Below are 18,240 nucleotides of genomic sequence, written 5' to 3' on the forward strand. Positions count from 1 at the left end.
ACTGTAAACTCTGTGTGAAGGAGCACGACTCGCCGTCGCTTTGCTGATAGCTCTGTTTCTCACACATGCAAAGAGAGAGAGCGAGAGTCTTACCACGCTGAATTGACACGCTACATGTAAACTATATTCTTTGTTGTCTTCTCCTGTCAAAATAATGGAGTTCATTTAGAATTATTAATATTTTCGAACAAGCAGAAGATATGCCGGTTTCTCCGGTAGTGGGCGGAGCTAATGCGCAAATGGCAATTTCATTGGCTGGCGCTCATCTATTACCGTCCCTGTTTTGATTTCAGCAAATCAGTTCGACCCAACGCAGACAACGTGATTAATATTCATGAACCAGCAGCTCATCAATCCATAGTGCATTGTATATTGTTAGTATGGTAGTAGAATTAGTAGTATTATTATCTTTTAATAATAATTATTATGATCTATTACTATTTTTTTTTTTACAGAAACCCTCAATGAACAAAAATATCTTAAGCATCACCACCAGTCTTAAGTTCAGATAAATGACAAATATGCATTCATTACAAATTCATTGTGCTAGAAATATTACTATTATTTAGTAAAATGTATGTGATACTGCTACTACTGTTAATTAAAAATTAATCACACAATATTTCTTCCATGTTTTAATTTTAATAGCAAATCCCCTTTATTTACCAAAAAATAAAATGTGTTTAAATTTCATAAATTAAAAGACAAATTAAATTTGGGTGAAACTTGTTTACTGTTTTTCATAATTATATTACTTGTAGAAGAACTTTAAACAATTGTAAATAAGTATAAAGAATAGCATTGGTTTTATTTTTAGTGATAAAAAGTAATTTTTTTTTAATTAGCATATTTTTGTGTTTTGCTTTGGTACCGAATTTGGTACAGAGAACCGTGGATTTTCACTGCTATCGGTACCGAATACTGAAATTTTGGTACCGTGACAACACTACTACAGTGATGATATTTTTGAACCTTAAGAACCCTACAGTACTGATTAACTACCATACCCATGGTAACTGGTAATTCAAAAGTAATTCAAAGAATACCACAATATTATAATGAGGTCCCAGTATAGGCCATGCTACTTTTTTGAAAACGGATGACAATGATGGAGAAATAAAAAAAGCACAGTAACATTAGAAACCACTCACCGACCAGTCACAGCAAAACATAACTTGCACATCCCATGAAGAAAAGCTGTGGCTTGCTCGAGAAAGGAAGCCATCTTGGGACTCTCATCAATCGGTCCTTGTACAGACAGGAAACAGCCGTACAGCTTGTCGATCAATCCCATGTTCACCACATAGCTGAAGAGGGAAAAAAGCCAAAATGAGTCAGACTTAGCAAAAAAATTTTTTTTTTAAAAATCACAATCACATTAATCATTTCCTTGAGTGGAACATCAATTTGATTTTGGGTACATTTAAAGTTAACATTTGTTTTCTGTTGTTCGCCATTTTGGATGAATTTTCCACCAAGTAAGCCACACTACTTGGGATTTCCTTCTCTATGGTGAATGTAATATTGGGCCAAAATTAGATATCTATAAGAGCAGCATGTAGTTTTGAGCAGCATGTAGTTTGGGACTTTCTGTAAGAGGCTTCAGTGGGAGCACACTTATGATGCCATAAATGCTGTCTAAGTAGACAGCTCACGGTCATGTAGGCCACTGCAATCCAGAACACTCTTGGCCTGAAATCTGAGCCCACAACTCCTGCCTATTACGTCTATATCTCTAATTTGTCTGGTCAAATGAAAGGTCTCATGATCGTGTTGGTCCGCACCCTCCTGGCTACAAATCAGGCCTAATTACAGTATTAGTGGATGACTGCATCTCCGAGTGCCAGCTTAGATCTAGAACAGGAGGAAAGCCCCCCTTCTTGCCTCATGGCTCAGGTATTCTGTCCCTCCACCCTCTCCCACCTCCGGCACCGCCGAAAGTCTCCTGGCAGCCAATCACTGGACCTCCCAGCGAAGTCTGGGCCAGCATTCTGTGGCTCCAGCGCAGCAAAGAGCTGAGTCAGATGCAGATCCACATCTCACACACACCATTCTGTTTCCCAGTCTCCCTAAGTCTATCCTTTTCACCTTCATTTTCTCTTTTTTTACTTCGCTTTTGTTACAGCTGTCAGTCAAATAAGGCTGCACTCAATAAAGGTAATTACAATTCTCCCTCCCTCTTCTTATCAACAGGTCGGCCATCACCTGAACTAAATCTCCTTGTTATGTCTTTATCCTTTTCTTGTGTTTGGCTCGACCAGAAAGCTCCTTTCCACAATCCATTGTGCAGCCTTTCAGCCACTTCATCCAGGCAACAAGAGCCAAAGTGATCAGTCATAATTAGGTCCTGCCAAAGGTGTGATTTTCCACCAGGAGTTTTTCCACCTACATCAAATTTAATTCTACAAATTCTGACCTACATCATTTGGTTTTCACTTTATTTTCAACATCTGACAGATACTAAGAGAAATGCAACAATTTGTTGGACTTATGACCAGCTGCTAACGCTTACACTGAACCTTGGTGGTCATTTGGAAAATGGACGTTTGAATCTGGTCTTCGTACCAGTTCTATTCCCCCATTAAATCGGTTTCCTTTTTACTTTTGCAGTCAATGAACATTGCAATAGTTAAAAAACTTAAAAGGTAAAAAAATATTATTCTTTTTATAGTCTTGTTTACGGTGTCAAAACCGAAAGAAAAAAAAGATCTACTTTATTTCTTCCCTGCGGTTTTATTTTTGGTGATCCAGCCACTACTTGGCCTGTTCCGGCCATGTCTGTAAGGTCACTCCACGGTCACAGCACTGGGGTTGAGACTGCTCGTGTCAAACAAATCACAGGAGGGAAAACTGAGGGATTGTGGGAAGCTTGGGATTCTTAGCAGGCTGGGCTGTCTGCCTTTCCTCAGAGAGCAGGGGAAAGCCCAGCACGAGCGCTCTCCTCCACACAGCCCTACTCTTATGTGGAGTTCAACTTCAAGTCGTGCACTTCCAGAAGGGAATTTTGGCTGATGCGGAGACTAAAAACTTAGGTTTAGAGCACGGATATAAGGAGGAGTTTCAAACTAATTTAGCAAAGAGGTGAATCCAAGAACATACTCTATCCAACCAGCCAGGTCCTATTAGATGCACAAGGCTATTACAGTATGTCATTAAATTGGAATAGTCTTTTGAACAAATTTCCCAGACTGTCTGTCAAGCTAACCTCTGGATCCATTCCAAGAGGTCATTCCCTACACAAGGGATCTCATGTACCAAGAAATAAAGACCAAGAAACTAGTGTAATTTTACATTGCAAAAAATATTTTTCTAACAAAAGCCATGTTACTCTTTATGGTTGTACGGTGTGTGGTTAGTGTGAACCCAACAGTAGTGACTGATGGTATTTGTTTTCACCACAGCCAGCTTGCTAAGTTACTAATATCAGAGTGCTCCTATTATGCCATTTTGAACATAGCCTTTCATGCAGCGTGTAAAGTTGTAAATCCGAAAGTGCACGATAAGTTGATGTCAGTAATACAAATCCCACTTCTGTGACGGCTAAAAGTCACATGTTAACACATTTGCATTATTGCCTCCCTATGTTCTACCATACAAGGCTGAAATATTTATAAGTGATGCAAAAGACTACACACGCTAGGCATTAACGTTACCATAGTAAACATGGTAAATGTGACCACATGAAGAAATCAGACGTCAGCTTCTTATTCTCTATCACAATTATGTATTTATTTAGTAACATTTTTTCTGTCATAAGTCTCGTCTCAAGAGTTTATCTCCGCGTAGCCATGTCATAAACATAAATTAATGTTTTTTATTCAGGAGCTTTTATAAAACTATAGAAATTATAATGTGATATATATAGGCTACTGTGACTACAAATAAACAGAAACAGACTTGAATGAATAAGCAGGCTATGTTTATGAAGCTTTTTCTGTGTGACTAATTTTCAATCCTGATAAATTCATTCATTATGATCGATGTATCACTTATTATAGTAAAACATCGATGCTTTTGGATTTAAATATTTAACAAAGCATGCAAACAAACGGCGGCTTTTATCATCTTCGTTTTGTGATCGCGCTAGTTCCAGTGACTTATTTCTTATTAGTTTTCTGATAACTTCTCTTTGTTGGTGAAATGATGGGGTTGCATGACGTTGTTCCCGAGAGGCGTGTAAAGGGTGGGTTTTAGTGCAGCGCAGTGGAGCTTCTGGTGCGTCAGTGAAAGGCAGCACTATTTTGGCCTCAGTGCTACAGGTCCGAGGCTATTAGCCCCGCATGGCCTGTTTAAAGCACTGGCTCGCACTGAACCGACAGTGGAAAAGTGGCTAGTGTGAATGCTGTATTTCTAGCAATCTCAAGATATACTTTAAGTGGCATACATAGTAAATTTTTTTCTTTTCTTTTTTTATTACTCGATTCTTAATTATTCTTCTAGTGCTCAAATAAATCACTTATACGATGTCTAAGATTCTGTCTTGTTTTATAATTGAAAAACTATGCAGTGGTTTGTTTAATGACTAAAATATTTTGTAGAACATTTCAATACATTTGGTAAATATTATATAGTCCCATAATGGGGGGTGCAGGTTAACAGGTTAAAAAAACTATTTTTCTGTCTCCAATGGCCTGATGAGCAGGAGGACTAAGCTTTAAGACCAGGATAGAAATTCACAAATACAGTAAAATAAAAAGTAAAAAAAAAAAAGCCAGGTTATGCTGTGTACACTTTGCACTTGATTTAATACGAGCAGTTTTCTTTATTTGTGTTCAAAAATGTATGTGATTATGTAACTTGTGTGTAAATCAAACATTGGACATAACAATAGCATTCAAGAAGCTGGATCAGGAAGAGTCACACAAAAAAACAAAGTAATAACCTGATGAGATCTTGAGCACGTGTGTTGAAGTTCTCACTGGCAACAGGTCTGCTCTTGGTGTCCGGAGTGCATATACGTGGAGCATCTCCATCCAAATTAGGTGGGTGCAACTGCCCCAGTGCTGTGGCAACTGTCTGCAGAAGTCCTGTAGTCAAACCCTCAAAGACCTGCTTATTGACACTGCGGCCGAAGATGGACTTGTCCTCATCTGGCACAAAGAGCTACGGAAACAGGTATAGATGTGTTAGTCGTCATTGTGAGTAGAACTGTAGTCACTACCCTGATCCTACCAAGAAACAAGACAATGGTGTCTAGACACGCTGGAGCTTTCAGGTTTCATCAAGAGCGCGTCAAACATGGGAAGGTCTAAAACTACAGTCATGTTCAAACAACTGTAGGCATTTTCTTTAAACTCTGTTTGGAGCTTTGATGCAGTGTTGTTACCGTCACTATCACCATTAATGATGTTTGTACTGCTGCGAATCCTTCTAGTGCTGCAGTTTACAATAAACACAATCAAATGAATTACATCCCTACAATATGTACAGTTTTCTAAGCAAACATTGAAACCGATTTGGAAATGTCTACAAATACCTTTTTAAATTTGCAAACACTTGCTCAACTGACTGACGGCTGCCTCTTACACCAATCTTAGCAGTGACAGACATCCGAGATCACTCAACAATGGCCCACGCTGGTCTCAATATCCAGCCCAGCACTGTTGCACAATAGACAGGGTCATTTAAACCTCGGCTTGCATTTTAAAACATGTCCCATTAAAGCAGAGGGTACAAATAAAAAGGATCCTGTCCTCTTTTGTTTCCACGCGCAAGTCATTAATCTTTGGTTGGAATCCTGATCTTCTAGCGCATAAATAACTACAAGGGCGCTGCTCTATTATTCATCAGCCATGGGTTATAAATTGGTAGTTACAACTCAAAGCGACATTGCACTGGTGGTGTGCCAATGGAGCACATATGAGAACTCTGCAAGGTTTTCCCTTGTTGGCAGGCACCACTGGCAGGCTTGAGAAAGATGGGTCATGTAACAAGAATGTTCCTTGGGAGCAAGGATAGGGAACATAAATAGATTTTTTTTCAGTTAATGTTTATACATCAAAGAGTGATGCATGCAAGGGCAATAACAATCTGCCTTCAATGATAATACTCATTTAATGCCAACTACTATCACAAACAGAATTAAAATTGTGAGTTAATGTTAATTAAACTATAAGCAAGTTTACAGCTACCTACCTGAACCCTGAATAAAGTCTGTTGCTGCCACAGAAATACAATCACGCATATTTGGCCAGTACAATTGGACCGTGCACTTTTGCATTTGTCTAGAAGTATTTTTATTCTGTCCAAAAAAGTTATTTATACTCTGCATATACTTTGGTAATTTATAATTAACAAAATAATTCGATTTATTAATTTTTTAACAAAAATGAAATTAATGTTTAACGCAAATAACAGTAATATTGATTTAATATCAACAAATGTGAAAATAATGCAATGAAAAGTAAATATGCTTGTCTTTTAAATAAATGCATGTGTAAAAAAATGAATGAGTAAATAAATAAAATAAATTATGTAACTATTAATATCCCAAAATATTTAGAAATTTGCTATATAGGACAATTTGATGCGTCATATATAAGGGTAAATACATTAAGGTGGTTTTAGACAAGTCAGACATCACTGGTTAAAAACAAGAAAAACAAACAGACTTTAGCACAGGTACAGCCCATGTTAAAATGGCAGTTTTTACAGAGGAGTAAGTTAGTGTACTGAGAGAGCAGGCAAAAGCAGCTACAGTACATTCTCCACAAATCTAATTACAGAGAAGGGAAGGGTGGACGCCAATACTGGCCACAGTGAAAGAAAAAAAAACAAAAAAAAAACAAAATAAACACACACACACACACACGTAAACTGCTACATACGCCAGCTTGCAAAAATAAATTGCACTTAACTGTATTTTTCACTTCATTTGGGTGAATATTCTGTCCGTTTCTATCAGTCACATATCAAACAATCAGTGGGCTGACTGACTGTTGAGCAGAGTTTGAAATAAACTCCTGTACCCCCAGGAAATATTAGGTCTCAGACTGGAATGCACACTGACTGGGGCTTAATGATTGGCCAAACCAATGCTTCTTGCGCAAACACACACACACACACACACACACACACACACACACACACACACACACACACACACACACACACACAGACACGATTAATCAAAATCTGCAGCTACATTAAAAAGAAATGTGAAAAAATACATTAGTAAATTAATAAAAGTGGGATATTTTCTGCATGAAAATGCAGCCAATTATGTATAATTTTGGTAGTAGTGTTAAGCACCTGTTGCAAATTCAGTGGAAAATTTTTCTGTACTGTTTATGATGTTCTTTTCAATCAGTGTCCAATGGCCTCTTTGTGTCTTTCCATACTTTGTCTCAGTGACATCTTAAAATGCTTGATGCATAGCGTGAGCTTGGTTCTGAAACCCCCTTTTCCAAAAAAGTCAAAGGGCAGGATGGTGGGAGCAAAGGAATGGTGGTGGTGGGGGGGCACGCCAAAATACAGACAAAAAATAAGGGACAGGCGCAATGCAAAATGTGATTCAGCAGTGGCGCTTTCCCAGAACTTAAGATGATTCAGTGAGTCATATAAACAAGAGAAATGTTGTATGTATTAAAATCCATTTTGGCGCATGCTTTAAACTGGTAGATGAGCTACATATGCTCTGGCAAGATGAACAAGGCAGAAATGACCCTTTAAACATGACAAACAGTACTTCAGGCCTTTAAAAGCTGAAGTGGAAGTCGTATCCTAAAAGTATTAGCTCACTCAAAAATGAAAATTCCATCAGTTTTTACTCTCCTTCATGTCATTCCAAACCCAAAAGGAATTTCTTTTTCAAGTGCAACACAAAAGGAGGAATTTTATGCAATGTACTGGTCGCTCTTTTCCATCAAGTCATAATAAATGGGAACTAGAGGTTATAAGATTCAAAAGGTATCATAAATACGGTCTATGCACTCACTAACTACATTCTTTGGTGACCTTTTTGAGTCATTCTTGACTTTTGAGAGATTTTAGTTATTTACTTATAATCAACTGCACTGTCAGTGAGTTGAACTTGCGACCCATATCAGTCAGATTTGTAAATGAATCATTCAGATGGGTGTTAAAAACTTTATCAACTGAATCACTGAAAAGATTCAACTCAAAACAATGATTCATTTATAACAAATCTCTTCTCCTCTCAATAGACTAAACATTTTCAGCTTCTAAGAAGTGTATAAACCAGTTCTATGAAACGTGTGTACTGTAGTGTCATTTTGTAGCTAAAAAGCTTGAGTACTTATTCACGTGCATTATATGGAAAAGTGGCGGCGAGGATATTCAAATTTTGGGATGCATAAAGGTTTGGAATGACATGATAGTGATTTTTTAATTTTTGGGTGACCTCTTCCTTCAAATGACAGTAGTTTAGTGACAAAAGCTTGGATTTATGGCACATATCAGACTAAAACGGAGCTGGATTAGGAAAATCAACTAAGCTTGAGCCGCTAATACTCACTGTTAACTGATGGAGGAGAAGGTCCATGAGAAAGGTAATTTTGTTGCTGTAGAGAACATAGGAACAGTTGTTGTGGCAGTGTACGCAGGACAGGTAATACGTGTTCACGGCAGTGCAGAGGGACCTAAGAGAAAGAGAGAGAGAGAGAGAGAGAGAGAGAGAGAGAGGGGGGGGGGGGGGGGATTAGTTTTCCAAAAGCCTACTGCTTCTCTTGTTTTGAGTTTTACATCCAAATGATCAGAATACAAAGCAGGTCCCATATAAACATTTCAGAGTTACTCCGACTCACAGTGCAAAAAGATCAGATGAGTCAGGTTCTGTGTCGTAATACAGTAAGGTTATCTGAGGAAACTGACACTTAAGGCTCGGAGTGTGAACATCGCATGCAATCCAAGAAGCATGACAACACTTGGAATATCACGCTCAAGGGAGTTTCTCTCAGGAACAGCTCCTTACGCAACGCTGAAGAGAAAACATGAGATGTGCCCCGATGAGGGCTCCGTCGCTCACGAAAAAGAATGACCATGGTATTACTATGATTTTTAACATGGTAATGGTAATACCATTTTTATTTTGACAACCATGATGGTAATACCATAGTACCACCACAGTAAAGGTGTCTGTAGTACTGTTACTTTAAATGGAAAGCAAAACAAAACAGACATCAAAACAGAAAACAAAATAAAGCAAAACAGAACAAAAACATTTTTTAAACTTTCTGTTGCCATGGAAATGCAGAATGTATGTGTGTGTGTGTATATATATATATATATATATATATATATATATATAATATATACACACACAACCACTGAAATTGTATTTATTTTTAAACAAGTCTATAATTTTATTGAGCAGGGATGCATTAAATTTATCAAAAGTGACAGTGAAGTCTTTTGAATATTGTATTCATTAAAAAATTCATCCCTATTTCCACAAACATATTAGGCAGCAATAAATTTAACACTGGCTATAATAAGAAAAGTTTCTTGAGCACAAAATCAGCATATTAGAATTATTACTGAAGTATTATGTGACGCTGAATACTGGAGTAATGATGCTGAATATTCAGCTTTACATCACAGGAATAAATTACTTTTTTTCTTTACTAATATTTCAAAATATTACATTACATTAATTTACTGTATTAAATCAAATAAATGCAGCCTTCGTAAGCATTAGAAAATTATTTCAAAAACATTTTTAACAACTCTTAACCAACCCCATACTTGTACATGGAATACGACAGCACGGCATTCTCACTGCATGTCGTACTGCCACAGCTCTTTATTGTAAGGGATCTTACAACCGACTCAATTAGATGAAATGGAGAAGAACTGGATACCGAACATCTGCCTTGCTTTCGCGTTTCCACCATCTCTTTCTCCAACTCGTTTTCTCATGTCTCAGATAAGAGTCTAGCCGTCAGCGCCTCCGGGCCAGCAAGCCACTGTCAGTCAGTCAAGCCTCTGTATTTTGTCTGTTCCACACCAGCCCGAGAGGAGATTAATGTAGCTGATAACTGACCAGACCACTCCAGACCCCCAATCCACCCCTCTTCCCAACCTCCCCTTCATTAGTTAATATTTTCTGACAACTGTATATTTTATCCCAAAGCAGAGTGGCGGGGCCCTATCTGCTGTACAGCGAAATGGAATCTGAATTTTCTTTTTCAAACCAAGCCATGTTTACTTCCAGCCATAAACATTTTGATATCCACCGCAACCGTCACCATCTGTTCGGCATTTTCAGCCAAACCGTATTGGCACTCGTAATAAAAATAGCACAGGCCTCGAAGGCCTCGGCCTGTCAATAACTTCCACCCGGCTGACAAAAACACCAGTGTATATTTTACCCACTGACGGGCTGATCAGGGAGATAGCGGTGCGAGTATTGACATAGCGGTGTAAAAGGGTCAGACATGGAGTATGAGACCACAGGGAAAACATTGTGCCTGGTCTGCTGGGAAATGATCCAAGTATTCCCCACACGCCTCATAGCTTTGCACTTTCAAAGCCGCTTGATCGTGACCCATTATAAAAATCCTGTGTAGCCGTTTTTATGTGCACCCTTATTAATCGACAAGTTTTCACCTCGTTTGAGCGGACGATAAACACGGTTGACAAGAGTGTGGAAAGTGGTCTTGTTCAATTAATACACAACGTTTGAAAACTGCTTGACGGCCAGCGGAACATTGATTCACCAAAGTGTAAACATTGAAGTGTTTCCTTTGTATTGATAGAAGGATACTGGTGAGTGTAACGGAGCTTGGGGCGAAAGGAGGAGGAAAGGAAGGACGTTGAGTGGGTGAGTGGAGTGATACACCAGGCTCTGTTCAGTCAGGGAAGGGAAACGTGAGATCCCCTCCAACCTGTGCACTCTGGGCAGCAGACCAGGACTGCCTCGGCCACACTGATTTTCCACCACAACTTCAATTGTGTAACTTTGAACAGCTTTTTAAAAATTCTTTCCATCAAATGCTCAAACATTTTCAATGCGACTGTTTGGGCAAGGAGGCTTCTGCTAAATAAAACCTAAAATAGTCTCACCTGTGCTTGTCATGAAATTTGAGGTATCCATATTGATTTTAGGCAAGTTTTTAAAGGATAAGTGTCAAATGTCCAGGTAAGGATTGAATGACTGGCCTCAGTGTCAAGGTTCACTTAGGCTTCTCAAATATAAACATTAAGGGGTAACAGAAATTGTGCTAAACCTACCGAAACCATGTATATGAAGTGCAATACAACAAATTGATCACTACAAATGTGTATATTTAAAATAAACAGCCAATTTATACATGTAACACTATTCTTAAAAAAGTACCAAACGTAGATTACTTTTGTGTTAATAAGCTACAAACTCTTGCATGAGCTCATAAAAGATTCACAGTAAACCTGATCTAGGTGCACGTTCACGGGGTTTTAAAGGTATGACCGAGGCTATCTGATGCCTGTCCAATAATGCGTGGGGAGGAATGTAAGGAGTGGGGGTGGGGCAGCCCCAGGTGGTTTGCATGGTTAAACGGCAGATTATAGAGCACACGACTAATTTCTTTACACTAATCTTATTAAAGTGTAAAACAGCTGTCGACTAGCCAAATCTCAACACCAACCACGAGCGCTTGCAACGAACCCTCAGTATGAAACAAATAAGAGCAGAATGTCAGGTAAATGCTACATTGGGTTAGGACGCTAATCTATGAAGATACCAAACAAGTCGCTCTACCTAGCTTCAGTTAATTGTAAATTGCACTTACAAATGAAGCGCCAGAAACTGAGTTTGTCACCAAGAATGAATGCTTAGCACAGCTATTGAATGTCACTTAGTTATTCATCAGTAGTGATGTAGTGTTGTTTTTGGCGGCTTGTTTTAGTTTTAGTCTAAACCAAACCAAAATTTTCTTTTAGCCAAATCCCATTTCAAACAAGGTTATCTTATTATGTTATTGTTACCTTATAGACTCAAGAATACATCCATTCCAGACAAGGAAGATGCTCTGATTTGAATTTACAACATTTATTTTACCAACCAAACGTGTTAGAAGTACACACATCAGTCTTTCTATATGTGTCAGACTTAACTTTGTTTTATTGTCATCTTCTAAATAATGCCATGAGTGGGGTTTGAGGAAGTGACGTCGCCTGTGTCTGTGCAGTGCGACCTGATGCAGCCCCTGAAGTGAGACATAGTCACGTTATTATTATTTTGCAGTATTTCTGTTTCCTAAACGAGATGAAATAACGTTATAACATTTTGCTTCGTTTCGATTTGGTCAACAAAATAAAAAGACATTTTAGCATAGTTTTATTTTGTAAACCACATTTAGTCTCATTTTTAATCAATCAACAATATTGCATTAGTTTAATAAAAAAAAAAAAAAAATGTAGTCATCGTCACATGACCAGCATTTACGTGGCGTCTCGTCTCGTTTTCGTAAGGTTCGTTGACGATGATATTTAGTCATAATTTTCGTTGACGAAAGCAACACTATAGTGATGGAATATCACATTAACTCTTGTATCGCTTTGTCAGATAATTAGACTAAACTATTTGTTTGTCAGCTCTGCTAATTCCAAAAAGTGACAAAAACATTTAAGCTTGTAAATTATGTAAATGGTTTGCGGAGTTTGTCACCAAAAGTGACAAAAATGTGACAAAATATAATATCTAAATTGTTTTAGTCATTTTTTAAACTATCAAACATGTATTTGTTTAGTACTTGTTCGCTTTCAGAAACATTAAGTTTAGAAACTGTGCTGTCAAAAGCAACAACAAAAAATTTAGCATGAAAAATGTTTCTAAAACATACAGTATGACAATTAATTAACAGCATTAGCAACTAGGGATGCACAATTAATATTGCACAATATTTAATGCGCATCTTGTCAGTAATGCTGGTTCTGTAATCAGCGGTAAATATCTACACCTGTGTGCAAAACCACGATCATATTTTGCGCAGCTCGTCAGTGAACAACGGTAGTAAATGCTGCTCCACGTGAAATCACGCACGTGTAGAGATTTACCGCTGATTACAGAACCGGCATTACTGACAAGATGCACATTGAATATTGTGCAATATTTATCGTGCATCCCTATTAGTAACAGCTGTTTGTTTATCTTACAGTTATTTGACAAAAGTGGAAAATGTTACAAAATGTCTAATTTAAGAAATAAAATAATTCTTTACATCTTGACTTGTGCAGTATGATAAAAAAAAAAAAAAAAACTATTACAGGTAATGATGTACATGACCATAGATGAGTGCTAACCAATTATTATCAAATGTGACAAAACGCAACTAAACCATGTCTAAACAATTTTTGACACTACTAAACTAAATAAATAAACTAAGTTTTGCTACTGCTGGCTATTAACTGAAATATCAAACAAGTACATCTAACAAGTTAATTTTCAGATGCTTTTGATAGCATTAAGTGCTATAATAGTGTAGACATTGTTGTGATATTCTGTCACTTTTAAAGGTTACCTGGGTGAGATATCAAACAAGTAGCTGTGGTTAGTTGTAGCCAGTTCTGGTTTATTTGTTGGGTGTTTGTCACATTGAACACCCAACAAGTTTTACACAAGTATAGACATGACTAAGAATTTCTGCAGCTTTTGACAATAAACTGAGAACGAAATCAAACAGCAGTTGCAGTGTTTAGGTTAGGGCTCATTTTCTTTTGTTTTTTATATGAGCTTTGTCAGCTTACACATAGACACCTCACTTCATCTACCTGGTATATTGACCGTTCAACACCCTGTACTGCTACAGCCTACGTCAAAGATTTTGAGGAGCAATTTGGTGAAGTGCCATTGTAGTTTGTCTCAGGTTACTCGAGGAGTATGTAACACTGACCCACATGTGCCAGGTCCTCCCCGTGAGCATGCAGCATTCCTCTACCTGAGTGGACTCAAGATTCCCTTGTTGCAAGTTACGTTTTGACAACGGCAGGCTGTGTGATGTGAGCTCTGCCACAGGCCACTAGATCACAGCCAGGTCTACAAACAACAGGCATATTGTTAATCTGCTCATAATGAAGCATTATCTTGTAGACATAGGATTAAGTTGCCAGGCTAGCCAGAGGAGATGGCCTCTATAGTGCTGCACTGCACAGGAAAGGAAAAGAACGTCCATCGAGGGAGAAAGAGTAGGCTAAATGGCAAGAGATAACAGTTAGAGAGCTGCAGATAATAAGCGGAGTGATCTCATCTACTCAAACTGGCTTAACCTCAGCTAACCACGAAAATCTGTCTCTCTGATTAGTCCATGAACACAAGTGGTGTGGAGTTGCTTAAGGTGTGCTACAGGGCTCTGTCCTCTACACCTTGCCTTTCTCTATCCCCATTCATTTCACCCCCTGTGGGCTGCTCCTCAGCTTGGGTGGCCTCTGGCCTGGATGGGGGTCATTGGACTGACCTCTGGAACTGAATTAAGGCCATTTAACCCATTCTGAAATCCATAGGCTAGCTCAGAGACAGGGAACCAGATGGCTAAGAAGAATTCAAGATGAGGGGGGAGATCACCCCTAGACTGTCTGTCTGGCATAAAGTTGACGTTTCTCTGCAAGAAACAGGCGTGATCTTGTCAAAATGAACATTCTTTAAGAAGGTGAAGCTAGCATGCTCTACATTTTGAAGCACTGCACAGACAAACCTGGACATGGTCGCTAACACATATGGAGTCATTTGTAAATGTCTCTGAGTGACAGCCATGTAAATTGGCTATCAAGCTGGAAAATAGCTTCACTTGGGCTTGTATTTTATGTTTCCAAATCTTTCAGCATGATCCCAATATTTGCATTTAAAGCTTTTATTCAAAGTGACTGACAGCGCATTCAAGGTGCATCTATTATGCTTGTGCCACACTCTACCAACTGAGAAAAGTATAAGGCAGGAATGTCCAACCCTGCTTCTAGAGGGCAAGTTTCTTGAGTTTAGCTCCAACACATCTGCCTGTACGTTTTTAGCATTCCTAAAGCCCTTGATTAGCTAATTCAAGTGTGTTTCATTAGGGCTATATCTTAACCCTGCTGGAAGGAGGCCTCCAGGAGCAGAACTACACACTTCTGGTGTAAAGTTAAGGTAAGTCTATGACGTCCAGTCTAACATCTATACCTGCTTTTCAACGGGAATTGGTTAAAAAAGAAAAAAACCTTTGAGGGACAGAAAAGGGATCTGGAGCTGATGAGAAAAGGTGACGAGCAAATCCGTTTTCCAAGCGCCTGTCAAACAATCCTTCCTTTCATTGCAATCCAAATGACATTTAATTTGATTCTTCCGTTGATCTTTTCCGATATCCTGAATGATTCCAAGACATCTATTCCGCCTGTTGTTTCACAAAAGGCTGGTCATAAGCTGGGGCAAAAGTCCCGGCGAGCTGTCACGCACCGCACGGCGCGCACACACATGCGCGCAGATAGACATGCCAAAAAATGGCATCCTGAAATGAAACCACTTGGAGAGAGCTTGCAAGAAGCTTTCACTGGGCACATTTAGTCATCATGTGACATGGAGATTGAGGTGACAGGCAGTGGCGCGTCAATGTGTGCACTTCCACTTAGAAAAGTGAGACAGCCAGAGTCAAACAGAGTTGGGCAATCAATTTAGCAGTCGCAAGTGCTCCGAAATTTCACTGATATGTGCTAGACCTCTGTGATTTCCTGGAGTAGTTTTACTAAAAGTCATTTGTGACTTTTTAGCAGTGACCTGTGGACTTGTGAGTGTGTGTGAGGCTATAAGGATGAGTGTGACTGGATTAAGCTCTATTCTAAAAGAGAGGGGTCTGTGTGCTGACAGCAGTCTGGTCCAGTGCCCACCTTACAGCACTGACTTCCACTCCTCCTCCTCAGTAGTGACCCCTATTGGGAGACAGTAGGACTAGTCTTTTCCTGCATGGATTGAAAAGCTTCATGAAGTCTGAGTGTAAGCAAAAAGTATTACTAACAATAACCTTGACCACCTTGTCCCAGACAAACATTGTTTTAGAAGAGTACAGGTTTGAGTCTTAATGCTGAATGCAATTCATTTTTGCTTGTAATCGAAACACGGGAGACACTGTGGGAGTAAAATGCCATATTCTACTAGCTATAGCAGTAACTGAGAACAGTAGTTTTGAGATGGTCTCCCTATATGTTTTGTGAGTAATACATAACCTTCTAATAATTTAAAGGTTGACATGTCACTAAATACAATCAAACCAAAATTATTTCAGACACCAGATATAATATATATATATATATATATATATAGTTCATTTATGCAAGTGAGGATACCAAATTAAAGTAAACTGTGACATATTATACCCCAAAATTCTTCATACAGTGGACTACCAGTAAAACTGATAAATATTTGGGACCAAAAATTATTCAGACACTTTGACCTGACCATGCTTTGCTTAAGTGTTATTTGACATTATCAAGATGAATTTGTTCTGACACAGTTTACCTCTGAGCTCTTCTCATATACCATTTTCTAAACTATAGTGAATAAACTGATAATGTATGAAATGTTGAAGGTGTCAGAATACATTTTGGTTTGACTGTACATTCTTTGCAATGACATCATAGATCAGTTTGATCCCTAAAAACATGCTTCCTAACAACTTCACACATCAAAAGATAAATTCTTAAAACTGTGACCCAAATATCAAATCCACTTCTCTGTTCTTGAACATAAATGTTTCCTCAATGTTAAACTGAGATAAGTTACAAATACAACAGTAAATGAATAAAGAAATAACCACTTTATAAACAAGCATTTGACAATTACAACATAAATCAAATACACACGCACTGACCAACCTTAGTAATTAATAGAGGTGACGCTTTTAATGCCATATGAATTAGTCAAACTGTATTTATGTGTAACCCCCTCGCTTTTTTTGTGATAAGCATGACTGAGCCGCTGTATGGAATTACATTTGTTTCAATAATAATGAACTAAACTTTTTTTAAAACTGAACGTAACTTTTTCAGAAACTATCAAAAATATGCCATTACAAGTAGTTGTTATCAAGTAACAGGTAAATGATGAATGCTGATGATGCAAATGTACCATTGTTCGGAACCAAATAAAAACAAAAAACAAACCCAGTATTCACACAAACCAGCAGGGGTAGTGGGAGAAATAAAACTCAGGTTCTGACCAGGCAACAGAACCAAGTGTGAAAGCAACCTAGATTCAACTCGCCAGTATATATATATATACTTTAGTCTGCTGAGTAAATGGTGATTCTATTGCCAAGGTGTGCATTGAGGATTGATTTAATAAACCCTTTTACGTCAAAATCTCATAATATTTCAAAGTTAGTGAGTGGGTTAACATACAGTTTGTTGCATGAGGTTTACTCATGCAAACAAAATGGCCTTCCTGCTCCAGACATCCGACCCCATTTCCTTCTTAGCTGTCGATTCCCTCCAAAACACTCAGCTCCAAGCCACAGGGTTGCACAGGGACATTAACGGAGCCTCACTGTGGAATTAGCCCATTAATGTAATGCTAACAAGATGGAATCCTTCTCCCATGAGGGTAATATTACAGCGGCATCTCCGTAGTTGTTCTTTTTTGTAAATCACTCAGCTTATCTGAAAGGGGGCGATCGATACGCAGCATTACAGTAAATAGATAAACTAGCGCTGCTGTAAGGGTTAGCGTCTGAGCCAACCATTATAGATGAGGGGGAACGATTAGCACGTATTTGCTTGTGCCGTGCCCTTCACAGACACCTGGTGCCATAGCAAAAGTCACTGATGACAAGAATTCATGGAGACAGATTGTCTTCCAGCGAATAGTCCAAGTTTGCAATTTTAGTGGAAATGTAATCAATTATTTGCAAAACTGCAATAGTCTGGTATTTAAGAGCATTTTTGCAGTTCTTTGTTCATGAAATTTCCCAGAACTCGCCAACAATGATGTGGATGATTTTTTTGGACATTTTCCCCCATCCCGGAGCGACTGGCCAGGCAGCACTACCAACTCCAGGGCAAGTTTGGGTTTACAGCCACCTAGATCTCCACTCACGTCTTTGAGAAGCTGGTGGAAACGTAGGAATAATCTGACCGCTTAAAGGTTATCACAGATTCAGCTCCGCATGGCCTTAGGACACACAGACAGTGATAAAGGTAAAGATAGGGTAATTAAAGGAGAAGAAACATAATTTAGGACACTAAAAGAAAGTAGCAAAAAAACATTTATTTATTAAAAAAATTATTACAATTGGTTAATAAGCAGCAGAACGGTTTTCTTTTTTCTTTTGAATATCT

The 18,240-nt window shown here is 38.4% G+C and overlaps 1 protein-coding gene across 2 annotated transcripts in view; it reads right to left on the minus strand.

The window, feature by feature from the left end:
* LOC132133783 (S phase cyclin A-associated protein in the endoplasmic reticulum-like) overlaps nucleotides 1–18,240 on the minus strand; it is a 118,364-nt gene that overhangs the window by 24,314 nt on the left and 75,810 nt on the right. For both annotated transcript variants that reach the window (XM_059546752.1, XM_059546753.1), the window contains 3 exons: nucleotides 8,477–8,600; nucleotides 4,883–5,103; nucleotides 1,152–1,307 (listed from right to left, as the gene is read on the minus strand). In XM_059546752.1, the coding sequence (XP_059402735.1) occupies nucleotides 1,152–1,307; nucleotides 4,883–5,103; nucleotides 8,477–8,600 (501 nt within the window). The remainder of the gene's footprint in view (nucleotides 1–1,151; nucleotides 1,308–4,882; nucleotides 5,104–8,476; nucleotides 8,601–18,240) is intronic.

This window comes from Carassius carassius, chromosome 50, assembly GCF_963082965.1.
Source record: "Carassius carassius chromosome 50, fCarCar2.1, whole genome shotgun sequence".
NCBI classification, from domain to species: domain Eukaryota; kingdom Metazoa; phylum Chordata; class Actinopteri; order Cypriniformes; family Cyprinidae; genus Carassius; species Carassius carassius.